Source organism: Schistocerca cancellata, chromosome 10, assembly GCF_023864275.1.
Source record: "Schistocerca cancellata isolate TAMUIC-IGC-003103 chromosome 10, iqSchCanc2.1, whole genome shotgun sequence".
In the NCBI taxonomy this organism is placed as follows: domain Eukaryota; kingdom Metazoa; phylum Arthropoda; class Insecta; order Orthoptera; family Acrididae; genus Schistocerca; species Schistocerca cancellata.
Window position 1 is genome coordinate 144,245,053 of NC_064635.1, and position 18,288 is coordinate 144,263,340.

The 18,288-nt window shown below is 38.3% G+C and overlaps 1 protein-coding gene across 5 annotated transcripts in view; it reads right to left on the reverse strand.

The window, feature by feature from the left end:
• The window catches only part of LOC126106762 (glycogen synthase kinase-3 beta), a 323,063-nt gene that overhangs the window by 22,499 nt on the left and 282,276 nt on the right, over nucleotides 1-18,288 (reverse strand). For all 5 annotated transcript variants that reach the window (XM_049913137.1, XM_049913139.1, XM_049913138.1 and 2 more), the window contains one exon: nucleotides 3,406-3,592. In XM_049913137.1, coding sequence (XP_049769094.1) covers nucleotides 3,406-3,592 — 187 coding nt within the window. The remainder of the gene's footprint in view (nucleotides 1-3,405; nucleotides 3,593-18,288) is intronic.

The window sequence follows — 18,288 nt, forward strand, 5'->3', positions numbered from 1 at the left end:
CACATTTCAGGAGACTCTGTATAGATTTTTATGCCTGTGCAGAAACTGGGACTATCAGAAAAATTACTATAATGCTACTTTGCACTCTATCATATGCTTAGTTGCTTTTTGGATTTCACAAGGATTATGACACTTCAGCAAAGGCACAAAAGCAAAGAGTGTGTGTGCCGATCCATTGTGGACACGGGACAGCAACTGGTCAAATATTTAACAACATTCACCAACCAGCTGTGTAATTGAGATGTTATTTTATTTTTGTTACCAGTTTCAGCAATTCATTACGCCATCTTCAAAGACTCGACTAAGAGTTGCAGTCAAGTCTTTGAGGGAAGCACAGGAGCTATGAATTCCCAACATCCAGAAACAAACAGTTCCAGTATGCCAATACTGATTATTTTTTTACATGTGTTTATGGGGCCTCAAGATGGCATAATGAATTGCCAAAACTGGTAGTGAAGATACAATAAAATCAAATAACATCTCAACTGCATGGCTGTTTGGCAAATTTCATTGTTACATAAAAGAGACAATGTCTATGCCTTCTGTACGAAGCTCAATGAGAGTCCTGAGGTGCAGTTCAATGGTGGTGGCTTCTTTTTCAAAGAAACTAACCACTTGCTCAACAGTTGTGAAGATTTGACAGGAGGGGGCTACCTCTGATGCTCATCACAGTGAAGAGGATGCGAAAGTAACTCAAGCGCAAGGATCCTCCAGCAATTCCAGAGCACCATTGAAAAGATCTAGATCTAGGATGATGTATTCAGCTCCAATGAGAACTTCTGGAACAGCGAGGCACTGTTTCTTCAGGAGAGGGAGCAATGCCACGAGCTATGCTGCACGCAGTAGTGCTGTCGGTCACCAGAGGAATCCAGATCATCAGAAAATACTTGTAATTTAGTATTCATTGTCATTTATCATTTCTAAAATGTTCTGGAAATTAGTATGTTTACATTCTCTGGAAAATCTTCTGTTTGTATAAATGACAGAACTCTCTGTCCGAAAGGTAATTATTTTCCGTCTGCACGTTTGTGTCATTATAAAGATGTTTTCAGTGCTACATGGAGTACCTCATTACCGAAACTGCTTTTAGATTTGCACTCTAACGTGGTTGTGTGACAACATCACACTCTGAACAGATAGCAAAGGAATGGAAGAAAGCATGACCTACAAAAGAAGCTTGAAATAATTGTTCCTGAAGTCAAATATGAAACTGTTCTAATTGTGTAAACGGGGGTTGGCAAGACTGAATGTTTTAACAGCTTTCAACCTTTCCAAATAAGAATATAAAAGTCCTTAAGTAGGTTACAGATATGATAGAAACAGAATTGAACATAGAACTTCAAATTCTTTAAGGTGCATCTGGAACTGAGCAAAGAGAAAGTGACAACCTGACAGCATTTGCACTGTGTCTTTCTGAGCATAGCAGCATGTGGGTCTCTGAGTGGGATCAACTGTAATTTGGTCGGAAAGGATGCCGAGAGGTAGAAGGATGTCGACAACGAGGTCATCACAGGCAGAGCACAAGCTCGGTCGGGGAAGGAAATCGGCCACGACCTTTCGAAAGGAACCATCCTGGCATTTGTCTGCAGCTGCTTCTTCTTCTTCTTCTTCTTCTTCTTCTTCTTCATCATCATCATCATCATCATCATCATCATTTGTCCCATTCAGTAGCAGGTTCCACGGAGTGGATTTGCTTTCTCCATTTCCAATCATGGGCCATTTTTGGATAAACATTTACCGCATTCAGGTCATTGTGCAGTGTGTCAGCTCATGCTGTCGGGGTCGTCTCTCTGATCCCTTTCCTGCGACTTCCATTGTGTGTGCTGCCTCTGTGACAGTATCGCCCTCTGCGTGCAGCATACGACCGAGCCATCGCAAAGGCCTTTCTCGCATTTTCTTCTGGATCGGTCGACCACAAAATGTTTCCTAAAAGCATCGTTCGAAACATGATCCAGTAGAGTAATGCCACTTGCCCATCCGAGCAACTTAGTCTCCTCAGTGGACTCCTACTCTGACACGAAAGTTATTTGACGCTACTGCAGCAACCTGGACATAGCTGCTCCTCTCTACACACTGATGCCGCATCCAGTTAACGAGGTACTCAGATTGCCACAACTTGAAGCGCTAATCACATTATTTCGTGTGGTACATGATCAAAAACATTTCTGAGGTCTAGAAAAGCAAGATGAATTTATCTGGAGTGATCTAGAGAAATCAAGGAAAACCTGAATCTCTATGACCAGAAGCAGATTTGACTCACTGTCCTCCCGAATGAGAGTCCAGTGTGCTAATAACTGTGATGCAGAGTGGTGTTCATCTGCAGGTTGTGAAGGTACTGTCCAAGGCGACAGAAGTTAGCGATTGTAAACTGAGATAAAAACTTGCTGTCCAAACTACTCTTTTATTGTAATAACTACTGTGTGTCTGTGGCAATTTTAGTCACACAATCTTCACACTGACATCATCACAATCAGAGCCTCAAATCTCTAGATGCGCTGCTGTGCTATACGAGCACTGCTTTGTAGAGTATGGAAAACTAACTCACATACACAGAAATTAACAATAATATTAAATCAAGAATAAATTAATTTTTTTTGTTGTTTACAAAAACACCTTTGCTCCTTATACATTTGATTTCCATAGTCGGAAAGACAACACTACTGAGTGCTCCATTTCTGTTCTCATTACTGACCAACTGACTGGGTCAAACAATATTGCGCTTTAACTCTTTGAGGATATTTTCTGTTGCGATCCATCCCAGGCCCATAAATGGACTTTTTAAGTAGCAGGTAACAACCAGCAAGAACAAAGTCGTAGGTTTAAATAAAGTCATACAAACGACTACATCCCAGAAATTTATATGTCAAAGCTTTATGAGAAGGGGGCAGGGGAGGAGGGAGGGAGGAGAGAGAGGTGGGACAGAGGAACGAGGAGGCAGCTTCAAAATTTCATGTCCAGAGAAACGGTTATGGGAAAAATAATAATAATGATAATGATAATAATAATAATAAGAAGAAGAAGAAGAAGAAGAAGAAGAAGACAGCTGTATGTGCTTCCCGGTGTTTTACCGAATTACTTTTTCTGTTTTATGCACAACATTTTGGCAAAGGGCTCAGTCATCATCATTAAGTCTGGTCAGAGTCCAGGCAGCAAGTACACATAAAATCAAAACTTCCAGCAACTGACGAAAATAGCTGGGTTGATCATCGAAACATTGTGAATAAAACTGAAACAGCTACAGTAATCATTCGTGCCTATAAAACCTGCCAAGTAAGATGATGTAATGGAGTGGGGGGTGTACAAGACAAAGTGAACAACAGTATGCAGTATGAAGTATGAAAGAGTGGAAGGAGAAAGAACAAAAGGAAGGTGAAAAGTAAATCATTTTACTTCAGTGACACTTACCATGCTCTGTGAAATTGAACAGCGGTGGTAACTCACGGCCGTTGGGAAGTCGAGTGTTAGGCTCCCGGAGCTCATCAAAGAAAGTGTGAGCACATGCCTGCAGCGGTGATGTACGCGACGACGGTGTATACTCCAGAAGACGTGACACCAAATCGATTGCCTCTGGTGGAGTGCGCGCACGGAATACCTTAAACAATGGAGATTTTATGAATCAATAACAATGTATACAATTTATTTTCAATATGTGTACCAGCATCTTTCATAGCAGAAAGAGTGGATGAAGTGAGATCGGTAAACTAGAGAGTAAGTTATAGTAATGCACCAAATACATATTTCTGTAAAGCACGGCACATTCCGTAATGCCATTCATTCCTAAGCCGTTCTTATTTCCTTAGAGATTGAATGATGTGCTGCTCAGACACTACAGTGTTGACATACCACAAGCGTACAATAATGTTATGACACCATGAAATGTAGAAAAAGGGAGCATCCACTTACTTTGATATCATGTCAACACTAAGTAACTGGCATTTATTTTTCTGTAGCAGTTTACTTTTGGGCAAGAATTACCTCGAAAATATTAAAACCATTTATAAGCTATGTTTTCCATTTTTTTAAAATTCAAACAGTAATTTGTGTTTTGCAGATTACTATGATATTTTCTTTGCATGAGGAAATTTCATTTTACAAAAAAACTTTATATTAAAAATTTTGGAGGACCTACAGTTTACACAGATTTGAAGTACTTAGTTCCTTGCTTGCAGAAATGTATGTTATTTTATCTAATACACAATAACTGGGCCTTTATTTCCTTTGAAGGCTTAACTATTCATATAAAAATGTAATAGCCAACACTGTTTACATTCTGTGCCAACAACGTACAATCTCATTATATAAAATTTTTAAAGTCATATGAATCATTGAAAGGTACATGGAAACATTGTTAATTATGTATTTAACTAAATCAACTCAATACGTGAAGCATCCATTGATTTCAAACACTACTCTACTACTGACTGAAGAGAGGAGAACACTGAAGAAATGTGACATATGAACTGCTGAAGACAAAGTAGCATACAAAGTACTATGCCATGTAACTACCAAACCACTTAGTCACAGTATCTCACCAGTATTTGTGAGAAATAACTGGCATCAAAAGCTAAACCAAATGCGTGACCTCTTCAAGAAGATAAACAGCACTACCCAAGAGTTCAAACCATGCAGCGGTGCTGGAAGTTGTACCTGGCAATCTTATTGGTGACAAGAAAGAAGCAATAGTTAGGTGTAAATAATGATGTGCAATCCTGTACTGCAAAGGAAATAATGTTAAGGAAGAAATTATTTGCATGGAATAATATAGAACAAGATGTTCCACTCAGTGAAACTGAGAATGTAATCAAGCATTTCAAAAAGCAACAAAAGCCCAGGTAAAGACAATTTTTCCAGAGAAATGCTGACTGTGATGGGATGGAAGGCATGCACGCTGTCATTTAATAAGTAACTTTGTAACTGCAACAACTGGACATCTGTTCCAATTCCTCTTTGCAAAAAAGGATCAGTTAGGGACCACTATAATTATAACACTATAGCATTAATATCACACACTGGCAAAGTAGTTCTGTAAACGATGAATCAACATAAAAAAAATTCCTGCAAACTCAAAATTCTGCAGAACAAGCAAGTTATGTGACTGCAAAGGCATTCTGAAGCAGACAACTGAGGAAGTCTTGAGCCCTATGTCCATATATACATTTGTTTCCTAGATTATAAAAAGAAGTCTATGTTCACGTGGGACAAGCTGCGACATGTGCTCAATTAGTGTGAGGTTCCACAGGACCTATCATTACCAAAAGGTCTTTGTAACAACCACCCACAACCATAAACGTGGATATTAAATACTCGAGATTTTTTTTAATGTGACAAATGGGAGTCAGAAAGGTCGTACTGACACCTGTGTTTTGTAACATCTGTGCAGAGTATGTGATTAGCAACACACTGGTTGGCTGGGATGGCAGAATTTTCATTGGCAGCAGGAAAATCAACAACATATGCTCTGCAAATGATACTATCCTAACTGCAGAAACTGAGGGACTTTTTTAATCTTTTTCCCAGAGTGAAGACTATTAGTTTAAATTTCGGCCTAAGAGATAAACATGGTTGTTAAGAGAGAAGGTTTAGACTGAATCTGACTAACAGATTGCTTGAAGGATTTGCAAGTAGTGAATGATACTGTATATCAAGGACTCTGATCAGTGACACAGGAAAATTTGATAAAGAAATAAAATGGCAAATTACCCTTGGGTGAGCTGTGATGGTTAAACTTGCAAAGATCTGGCACAACTGGGCAATACCCAAAACAATGTGTTTGATGGAAGAATTGGTGTTTCCTGTGTTCTTGCATGGCTGTGAGATTGGGCCACGAAAGTTAGTGACAAGAGTCAAATTTATGCCTTGCAGATATAGTGTCGGTGGAAGACTTTTGCATACCATCGACAGAAGAATGAATTGATGCTTCCGTTACAGAAGAATTTAGCATCTTACCTGGCCAGTTGAAGCTACTCCCAGTTCCTTAGGCACATTCTGAAAAGAGGATAATTTAAGAAGGCCATCTTGCAACCCAAACGTCAAGTCATAAGACCAAGAGGAAGGAAGAGCAACACGTCAATGGTCGGATGAAGTGAAGAAGATTACTGGCCTACCTCTTGACATTATATTAAGAGGAGTTGAAAATTGACGTGGATGGAAACACCTAGTCAATGGTTCAGTTACTTAATAAATGAATGAAAAATTGATGTCATAACATTCGGCAATGCATAAACTGACTAATAATGATTAACTAAATTATGTTAGCATAAGCTTATTTAAATAAATTTTGAAGTAATGCTCCAAAATAGACTAAATATAATCCACCATACAAGGTGGAGGGGAAGTTATTAGATGGTATTGTCAGTAGTAGCAAGTAAAGCACTGGCAAGCAGTGTCTAAGATTATGAGCAGCACTTACCACCAAATTAACTGTTATTTGTTAAGGTTCGGTAAGAAGCTTTGTTACGTGTCTAGCTGGAATTCTGCATAATTTGGCAGGAAATTAACATTTTTGTATGAAACATAAAGACTTCAGCGAGTTCCTTTTGGGGCAATTGCCCACCGATGTGCTTATTATCGCATAAATTCCAGTAATACTCCAAGGTTATTGACACTGACATTATTTACAAGAAAACTTATTTTGATCGGAAAAATTTACTGAAATGAATGAAAATCCAGGAGCAACTGAATAGGGAAAAACATTCAATCAGCACACTGAAGACAATATTTGTAAGAAATTTCTGGAAAGGAACTAATTAACAAGTTCCGAGCGCTGCACTTGTTATTTTCATCGGCCTTCACAGCTAGAGTTTTTCGCTGTATCAGTACGTGCCACAGATTTGTTAAAGCTATTTCAATGCTGATCTATAAATTTTTGATCAGACAAGAAGAAAAATATTCTTATCTTTTGGAAACACAAAACACATTTAACACACACGTACACTCTTACTACCACTGTTGCATGAGGAGCTTATAATAATTTTAGGAGTTAATTAGGTTAATGCAACGGACAAACAATTCAACTTTCGCATAGTCCGTAGAAGAGATGATATTTCTGTACCAAAACCAGAACCTTGCCTTTTGTGGGCAATGCTCTTGCAGACCGAGCTCGAGCCCAACTTATTACCTACCCTCAACCACTTTCTGAAGTATGTAGAATCTCTCTCTTCCACGTCTTGACAGATTAGCACTTCTGCAAGAAGACTATCGTGGATGATCATACTTATATACCTGCCCCCGTTCAGCTGCAGATGAGGTATTTGTCCTCTGATTTTTTGTACATTCTTTCTATTCTGGAACTATCAGTATTTCAATGGGAACAGAGTTTCGAATCCACAGTGCTTGTCCAATTCATTTGCCACAAGCTTTCTTTCTCCGTTCGTGCTGCATGTTAATACATACACAAACTACATATTTAACTAATTTTTGGAGTCTCACTGAGTGCGAGTGTGACAAAAAAAGGTGAACTATTGTGCCAAAGACATTCATTCATAAAATGACACAGCGGCAGAAACAACAAAAAGGCAAATGGTTCTTATGCTACAACTAACTATAGAAACAAATAGGTTTCTACTTAACAAGTGGCAGGAGAGAGAGGTAAAAGTCAGATAGCAACAGACTGGTAAGACAGAAGGATCTGTACTTTGAAAAAACTGTGGTTATGTTATTATCCAAATGAACCAGTCTCCATTGCACCATTATATACAGAAATTTTTCTATCTGTGTTCTTAGGTGAACTGGGGCTTGATGATCGTGACATCCAACTGGACGGAAGTCTGCACTAGAACCAAAGAGTTGGTGTCTGTCTATGTTCAGCTGTCAGAAGAAGAATTTTCAGTTGTGGAAAAGGAGTTCACCAGGGCTGCATTCTCTCCTTACTACTTTTCAATGACTATTCTGAAAAGATTTTCCAAGATGCTCTAGACGGAAAGTACCAAGAATGGTGATTGATTGTGTTATCATGAGATACAGATGATAACACTATCAAGCAACAACCTTAGAAGACCTCCAAGAACTACTAGGCAGTGTTCCTGAAAAGAGCAACAGAAGAACAAAATGAGTAGCTGTCAGCAGAGAATGAGGTGAAATTCAGGGCGCTCATTGACTCAATAATGACAAGATCGGAAGGGTTTCATCATTTAAATATTTTGGGTGCGAAATCAATGATAACTGGGACTCCTATTAAGAAATTCGCTGCAGAATCAAACGGGCCAGAAGTTCTTTCCAGAAAAGAAGGAAATTTGACTAGCCACGACAAACAGACTACTCCTTGCACTCTATTACTCTGATGCTGTGTGTTCAGCATCCTACTCTACAAAGAGTAGTCATGGACACTTACCACCATACTAGGTAAGAACTGGAAGGTGTTTGAAATGTGGGCATATTGAAGGATATTGAGGATACTGTGGGCAGATAAGGTCACAACAGTAGCAGTTCTGGGGCACATGAACAGAGATTTTGAAATTTTTAATACCAAAAGAAGGAAACACTAATAATTTTGCCATATAAGGCAGAACAACAAATAATACAGCCAGCTTCAAATAATACTTGAAGCAAAGATTGATAGTAGATGTAGTCCAGGAAGAAGACTATTCTGGCTAACAAACTTGAGACTTTGGTTTGGACTGAGCACAGAATTGCTGTTCAGAAAAACCACAGACAAACAACATGGAGGACAAGGCACTTTAAGAGACTAGGAAGAACTTTTAAGACATTTTCTACAACCGAAATTTTTTGTTATGTTTAAGCACAATACGTAAATATAATATTAGTTTACTGTCAGGGATGACAGGTATGTTTTGTTTTAGTTGCTTTGGTAGGCCTTGGACTCTGGGGAAACTGCAGTGCATTCATTTTGTTGTGTCATTATCAGTTTTATTCCCTCTTTTACAGGGCAAAAATAAATACACCACAGGTTGCCAAGTTTACTTCAGGTTCATGTCTCAAGATTTTGGAAGACAATCTTCAATTACTCATTCTATTAACGAGCTCACCCCATTTTTTGTTCCATTTTGGTAGACTTGATCTACAGTTATCCGATTGGTTCCTAAATTGGTCCAATCCGTCACTTCAATCATTCTGAGAAATATTATTTTCCACAGCCTGAACTCTGTTCTTTTATTTATGATCCTCGACTGACTCACAATAAACTGAACAATCATGGTGTGTTGAAATTTCAATTTATTTATTTCCATGTTATACTTCAAGGAATCAACTACTGCCTCTCCAGTATACATATGTGCATGATTTTGTCTGTTTCCTCAACATTCTTAGACCATTGAACTTTGATTTCGTAGTCTAAGGAGTTAAACTGTTTAACTTATCATAACGCTTCTTCATTAAGAATAATATTTCCTCTTATCTTAATTTCCCACAAAAGACACAGTTTTAGATTTCTGCTATTGATATCTTCGTGTTATATTGTTAACATATTATGTCCACAGGCATATTTCTTCTTTGATGTAATCCTCTTACTGCCAAAGCATGGCTTATTAAAATAGCATTCCTACCTATTTGAAACTAGCATCAATCCAGCTTTTCAGCCCAAGTAAATGGTGCCATCTTTGTGCATGCTTATTACAGCACATGTCAAATGTAATACATGACCTCTTATTCCCATTATTCCACAAGTCTTATCAAAAGCTTTTATAAGGTATATGGAGGCTAAGTGGGTTTTGTGTCAGATTCTCTTCAATTTTGTTAGTTATCTTTTTAAGAAAAACTGGATTTATAGTGTGGATGAGAGCAGCAGTGTCCCCAAGTCTTTAGATTGGCAGTTTCAAAATTCTTATCCTTCAAGTCGGACAACGGTGAATGTGGATATAGTATACCTGAATTCAAGAAGAGAATATTCTTTTATTTTCAACTAAACTTCTCTATATCTGGGACCATGTTGGCTATAAATGGTACAACACTGCATCGATCACCAACATAATTTTATTCATCATCATATGACACACTTAGAAAAAATCCCATCCCCAGATCTATGACATGATATATAGAGATATAAGACATGTCAACTACAGCAGCAGAAGACCGCTACATTGTGCAATAGGCAAGAAGAGACCCATGTCTAACAGCAGTGCAAGTGCAAGAACACAATAAGAGATCTATGTCAAACAGGAGGTGAAATTGCCACATATTTAACAGGACTACAAGGCTCACAACCAAATTTGGCTCAGCAACTGCACGGGGACGGTCCCTTTACCCAGCAATTCGTATGTCGTGTTCTGTCGATACCCACACATCAGCAATACCGTGTGTGATCGTGCCACGAACATAGGGAACTGGACCAATGACGAGTGGGGTCGCATGTCCTTTTTGGATGAGAGCAGCTTCAGTTTGAGTAGTGATTCCGGATGCACACTGATGGAGTGGAAGGTGGGAACACATAATGCAACCAGGAACATTGTCGAACCTAATCATTTTTATGCTCCAGGTCTTATGGTGTGGGCAGGCATAATGTTGCATGGGTGTGCTGACTTCCAAATCTTTGAACACATTACTTTCACCGATCAATGTTACTGTGATACTGCAATCCTTCCCCATGAGAGTCTTTTTGGGATGCATTCGGCCCCATTTCATTTTTACGGATGAATTTGTGCGACCACATCAAATAGCACAGGTGGAGCAGCTCTTGGAATGAGAGGCTTTTCAGCGAATGGACTAACCTGCCTACTCCCCAGCCCCTTGTCTTCCCATTCATTGGAAACACAGATTGCAGCATGTCCACAGGCACCAGCAACCACCTAGCAGTTGATAACCATGCTGATGTAAGAGTGAAATGCCCAAACACAAGAACTCATTACCAATCTTGTGACCAGCATGGAAGCACGGTGCAGAGCATGCATTGCCTCCACGATGATTACACACCATATTAAGAACCATTTCCCAGCTTTTGTAATGACCAGGGAACCATCAAAGCTGAATGACTTCAATATAATTATTGTTTTCGAATAAAAGTGTCATTCCTGTTCATTTCACTGCATGCTTCTTTCAGTTACCTTCTGTGGCACACTGCAGCAGTTCTTTCTACGTATTGTCCAAGTTTCATCAAGCTATGTTACTTGCTGTAGCACATTTTGCGACACGTTACTTTCATGTTTAAGTTTTGCACATCATTTTGTATCTATTTGCAGGCTATTGTCAAGTGCTATAGCTATGACAGGAGTATATCTACACATTACTAGTGCCTTGGTACTTATACAGGACTTGAGAACGGCCTCTTCGGCCGAAATTTGTTAATTGTGTAAAACGTATTAAATAAAAATGCTTGCAAATCAAACAGACGAAGTAGAACCAGGTCTCCAAATTTATTTCACTTTATATTCAGCACTATCACTATAAAGTGCAATTTTCATAATGTCACAGCCTTGGCTGTGTATTGTTTTTGTTGAATACTTGACTGGCATCCCATTGATGTTTTCAAGTGTAATTGCAATCCAGCAGAGGACATCTAACTTGCTATTAGGCAACAAATGTCAATGGTTCCTTTCATTCTTAATAAATGTCCCTGCCTCTTCCTTCCATCTGCTTTTTTATTAAAACTTCATTTTTATTGATTTTCTTATAACTATGATCTCATTCTGTACTATTTTTATTTAGTACAAATTTTTATACTTTGCTATTTTCCATATGCTCCACTTTCTTATATTCAAATCCCAGAAATGTTGAGCACTGCAGCTACAGACTTGGTGGTAGAGATAAAAACCATTTTGTTAGCAATTATTTTTCTTGTACATAGAATTTAAATCATATATTTAATTTTTATAAATGTTTGGCATGTAGCAATTATGCCTGATGTCATAGGACCTAACTTACATAAGTAGTTTTTAATAAGTATTTGCCACATCATCATCTTACGTCAGAGGCGTTACCTTCACTACTGCAACCTACTTGTGAAACTGTTTTCCTTGTGAAGCTTCCAACTTATGTCTGTTACATCACTATTTCAATTTACTCTTTTTAATGTGTCGTCTTATATTTCAGCCAACGATCTGATGGTTTGATTCTCACAAAATGTGTCACATGACTACAAATAAAATTAATTTGGTGGTCAAGATGAGTGTTTTACCATTTGGAGAAGATGCTGCCTATCTAAGTTTTCCAATTGTGTCAATCTGACAAAGATAAAGGCAACACAGAGAGGGGCTAAACAAACTATGTACTTTTTCTTTACTACGAACGGCATCCTTGAAGCAGACAGTGCAATTTTGCAGGCTGCTGGGCAAGCTGTGCCTTCCTAAGCATAGAGATGATGATGATGATGATGATGATGATGATGATGATGATGATTATTATTATGATTGTGGGGCACTCAACTGCACAATCCTAAGTGCCCATACAAAGTCCCAGTTTTTTCACAGTCTAATTTTTACACAGTCTGATCGAGCCACTGTAACGAATGATGATGGTGACAACACACCCATTCCCCAAGCAGGTAGAGAACTACCCCTCTAAACCCATCCACTGCAGCTATTTATTCTGTACTTCCTTTCCCATTTTTTGGCTCTCTCTTTTTAAACAGATCAGTCTGTGTCTATGTTCAACTGCTCTTATTAACTCCTCATACTTGTACAGCCTAAACACCACCTTCAATATACTGTTACATAATTTAATTGAAATGGCCCCACCACTCCGAACCAAATTATTCCTTGCAACACTTTTACTCTTCCCTGCACTAACTGCTGCGGGAATACTTCTCGTTGGCTAGTTCACAGAAACTTCAATTTCCCTTCACATTACACCACTTTTATCAAGTGACTAGCATCTCCATTATCATACACAGTTGCATCGTAATGAAACTTCTTCAGGATGACCACCCTCCTCAGACTTACAACATGTCTTCTGTCAAATTCAGTTATTTGCTTGTGTTTATATGAAGAACTCTCAGTTTGCAAGGCAAAATAAGCTATTACCTTAGGATTCAAGACAAACCTTACACCATTCTGGGTTATCTGTTACTGTTTATGATCTCAGGATGTATGTTTACTTCTGCAACAGTATTATCCCATGTGACATCAGCTGCCTAGATTTTGGAATTATTCTTTTAACTGGAGAATGGCATGAAACAGTCAACTGTAGTTCCTTATACTTCACTATGTGATATTGTTTATGGCTGTGTAGTGACAAGGACAATGGCAAAATCTAAAACAATTACAATTTAAACATATAAATTAAGAGTTTCCAATGATAGTCAAACATACAACACACCATATAACACAGTTATCAAGGGAATATTGAAGTAAGTAACTATATGCAGTAGTCCAGGTTTGTCAGTTTTGACGGAAAAATAAAAAGGAATACGGCTTAATGTGCCAGTCCAAAATGGCATTTATTTCATGTTGTCAAAACACAGTGTTCACGCACACACATGGAACACTCAACACACAAAATAAAAAACTAAACTAAGAAACCATATGAAGATAATGGCAAACTTCAAATGTAACACTGCAATAGGCTTTACATTATGCACACAAAGGTATCCTGTGCAGAAGACTGCAAAAATTTAGAACTGAAATACTTTTCTGAGAGCTATGCTTTGACTGTACACTAAAATTGTGAACTGTCATTTTTAATTATCTTCAATATTAATCCATCTTTTCTTCTCTCTCTCTCTCTCTCTCTCTCCCTCCCCCCCCCCCACTGTGTGTGTGTGTGTGTGTGTGTGTGTGTGTGTGTGTGTGTCAGAAGTATTGGCTTGGGTGTGATTTCTTGTCATGTACCAAATACGAATATATGAAAACTAATTTGTGTAGCTTATTCTGTAAGAATGAAGACGTAATATGCTCATCCCCACGAGGTAAGAAACAACTGATAATAGATACCAAAGAGTGGTCATATACAAATATCAGAAATGAAGGCAGTTGCAGAATGACTTTATAATGATTCATCAATTCACACAATGTGTTCCATAATTCACATAGTGAGAAACAGCCTTCAGGGATGTAAAACATTAGAAGTAGTTTTATCACTTTGGAAAGAGACACTTAGATTAAAGAGACTATGAACATAATGCATGTATCAGGCAATGTGACAACATAAAACAAAAATGTTTTCACCATCAAATCCAGGTGACAGAACTGTTTCTCAGTAACTTGTACTAACACAAAAGAGGAAGTCATTCAGCTCACCATTGTCAAAAGACATACAAATTAAAATAACTACTAGTACTGCCACTACTGAAACATCAAAACTAAAATTAAAACTGAAATATTTTGTTCACTTTGAAAATTACAGCACACAGCAATCAAATTACTTGATGTCACAGATTGTGGAAGGAAACTGTGGTTCTCAGCAAGACACACTGCCTCTCCCTCCCCCCACTCCCTCAATCTTCTAATTGAAGTAACTTGAAAACTACACACACACACACACACACACACACACACACACACACACAGAGAGAGAGAGAGAGAGAGAGAGAGAGAGAGAGAGAGAGACGGACAGAGACAGAGAAAGAGAATACAAACACTTATCTGATCAGAAGTACCTGGACACTGCTATGTAACATAGAGTTGGCCTGGCCACTAGATGTCACAAGAGGTGGACCCGCTAGTATAAAAAGAGGTGATGAGTACTGTGTTGCGCGTAGATAAACATTAAAAGCAGAATGGGTCAGTTGGGAGAGCTCCTCGACTTCGTATATCGACAAGTCACTGGATATTACTTGAGCAACACGTCCGTGAAGGACATTTCAATCCTCCTCAAACGGCCCCAGTCAGAGTAGGTGATGTGGTTGTGAAATAGAAAGGCAAAAGAACCACCACAGCTACACTAGTACCAGATCTCACACATTTATCTCTAACAATCTTGATGTCGACGGGATGTGAAGTCTCTTTCTTGTGTATCGACAGGCAGCGGCCATTGACCACTGTGGAGGATGGTCGTAAAAAGGAAACTCTCACAAAATCACTCTCGAGTTTCTACATGCTACAAGCTGTCCTGTAACACAGTGACTGCGTGTAAGGATTTAGAAAGAAAGGTCAAGCAGCTGCTCGTAAGCCACAAATTTCTGCAGGTGGCGCAGGGACACTGTACAGAGGATGACTGAAAACAAGTAGTTTGGAGAGATGAACTGCACTATCCCCTGTGCATTCTGATAGAAGTGTATGTGACTGGCAAAGACTTGCGTCACCACGTATAGCGGTGACAATGAAGTACAGAGGAGATGGTGTTACAGTAGTGACGCTCTTTTCACGCTTGCCGTGTTGTCCCGTAATTTCATTTAAGAATATTCTAAATGCGGAAAGATACAAGCACACTTTACAGCACCATATTCTACATATGGTAGAGTAACAGCGTAGAGGTGAAAGTAACATTCCTCAAATGGGCTGATTTGTCCAGAGTCCTGAACCCAATGGAACTCCTTTGGGATAAGTCAGGAAGTCAACTTTGCTCCAGACACGAATGTCCAACATCCCTAACTACTCTGGTCTCAGATCGTTACAAAAAATCTGTCTGTCATTTCTCCAGAGAGTTCAGACACTTCGTGTAAAGTGTCCTCAGCCGAGTTCAAGTTGACAAAGGCAAAGGGCCGACATGCTGCTATAACAGATGTCTGGTTACTTTTGATCAGATGGTGTAGATGCAATATTACATCTTTACTGTCACAGTTGCAGTATATCGAGCACGATTTTGTCAAAATATGTAGTTCACTACAGAATTTCACTGTAAATAAACAAAAATTCTACAAAATTACTCTAGAAAGCTTAACAATAACTGCCTAGCCACATCTCTAAAGCTTTTGGTAAGAAAATCAATCTATAAAAAGCATACAACGCAAAAACAAAGAGGTGCCATCAAGAGTAACTGTCAATGTTGCTGCAAAATTGCGGCTCGCGAATACTACTAAAAGCCTCTGCCAGTTCACTCCGGTAAATCATTCTAGGTATTACACAGCAATAAATAATGTGATGAGTAAGGCATCCAGTTCCAGCCGAGAAATAAAGCTGCGGGCTAGTGTACAGTGTAAACTGGTCAATGGGACGCAACACTCCACACCTCATGTTACAGTGGATCATCATCACAAAACTCAGTGCACGCTTCTGCAATACCAAACACAACCCACACATGTGGCAGTATCTTTCTTGAAGAGGATGGAATAGGCAGGGTGTACCACACTGGACACTTCCATTTACATTTCTCTCAAACTGTCAACAGATTTTTTTCTCAGGGAAAGCAATAAATACATTCCTCCTATCCTACCAAACACTTTACAGTTTATGACGTCCCCATGCTAGAAAACTGAGACTGCACTTAGCGTACTCATGTAAATCAGATGCCGTGGCAGTAAAATGTGGGGAATATATATCAACAAAATCCCATGTCCTTTTATAGGGAGATTCCATCTTACAAAACAATCAACTGCTTGCGTAACACACATATCACATTTATTGTCTGCAGGATATATTATTTGGGAGACTGGGTGGGGAGATTGAGAGGGCCAAACAAGTAGGGTTCGCAACAAATAAGAATCTCTTTGTCAGGATGATACTGATCATAATAGTCAAATTGCAAAAAATTGTGTTCATGCTTCACAGTTTTTTTTCATTTCGGAGTTGCAAATGTTCTGCACCAAATGTTCTAATACTGCTCAAGCATCAATTAGCCAGCAGCCAAGCATTTACTACACTTTCTTTCCATACAGGAGTAGGAAAAACACACAATGAATTATGAACTGATACGGAGAGAGAGAGAGAGAGAGAGAGAGAGAGAGAAAATAACCAGTAGATTCCTGCACTTCTTTACAACGTATGATTACAATGATGCTGAAGGACAGTTAACTGCCTGTACATTCTCACCGGAAATGACATAATTACCGATGTCGGACATTGATATCTTGCACTTCAGAACTAAGAATAGAACTATTCTCCATCTCCCATCCTTCCTCCTCCCTTTCAGTTTTTTGAAGCGAAAAAATGTCTGTATCATCTCCACCAACCTCATCATTAATAATTCAATGACAAAAACAAAATAAAATATAAAAAAAATAAAAAGGAAAAACCAAGAAACAAAACGTAACTAGAAACAACAAAGAAAACTGCCATTATTTTTGTATCAGAAATCATATTGTACTACTGACAGCTGCAATGAAGAACTCTTATTATTGCTAATAGGTCTGAATGTCAGAAATTGTCACAAGTACGGGAAAGTTTATCATCACAGTATTTATGTGGATACAGGCCCAACATTCAACCATACTCTACATAATGCACTTCACATCAGTACCTGATAAATGCTCAACACTGTTCAGAGGTCGGAATGGCATCAATAACTAAATGATACACCACACCCCTGCATTGACATTTGTGGTTCAGATGTCTAGAACCATTGTTCTCTTACTTTACAAGTACTCAGAAATTGGGTGCATTAGAATGTGTGTGTGTGTGTGTGTGTGTGTGTGTGTGTGTGTGTGTGTGTGCGCGCGCGTTAGGTTAGGTTCTGATACTTAGTTTGCTTTTTTGAGATTCTTTACAATAGTGTCAAAATGATTCATAAAAATTTCTGTAACTGAATAACTTAGTGCTTCTGATTATTATTATTGTTATTGTTATTATTATTATTATTATTATTATTATTATTATTAAAAACATAAAAATTGTAAATTTATTATGGAATTCACTAAATTAAGAAATATTTATTACCTTTTACTGCTTTCGAATTATGTCTACTATTAAAAATATGATATAACTTTATCAGTAGTAGTAATGGAGGATATGAGACAATTTGTGGTTTAATTGAAATGAAAGATGAAAAAGTTCAGAAATTTGCTGCTCCAACTTCCCTCGACTAAGTGTTTGGCAGTTTATACTGATAAATTTCTGTAAAGTAGTCACACGGTTTTCATTAAAAGTTGCTACTGCTGAGATATGGAGTGTGTCGAAGTTTTTCACATTTAGTTTGGGGAGAAGAGAAATGTGTTTTTTTCTCAGGAGTTGAAGAACTCATATTTAAGTCAGAAATCTAACATGTTTGGACCTAGATATTACTGGAGACACCTCTCAGGATGGCATTTTCACCCAGTTGTTAAGAAGACATTGTACCCAATTAGTTTTGTTAGGTTTGTTTTCACTATCACTTGGAAATTTTCAGAAGACCTATTTCCACTAAACTGTATATTTATATAATAGAGGGAAACATTCCACATGGGAAAAATATACTTGAATTTTGTGTGTATGTTTGTGTGTCTATCGACCTGCCAGCACTTTCGTTTGGTAAGTCACATCATCTTTGTTTTTAGATAAACTGTATATTTATGTTTATTTGAACAACTATTGGTCAGTTTAAGCTACAAAG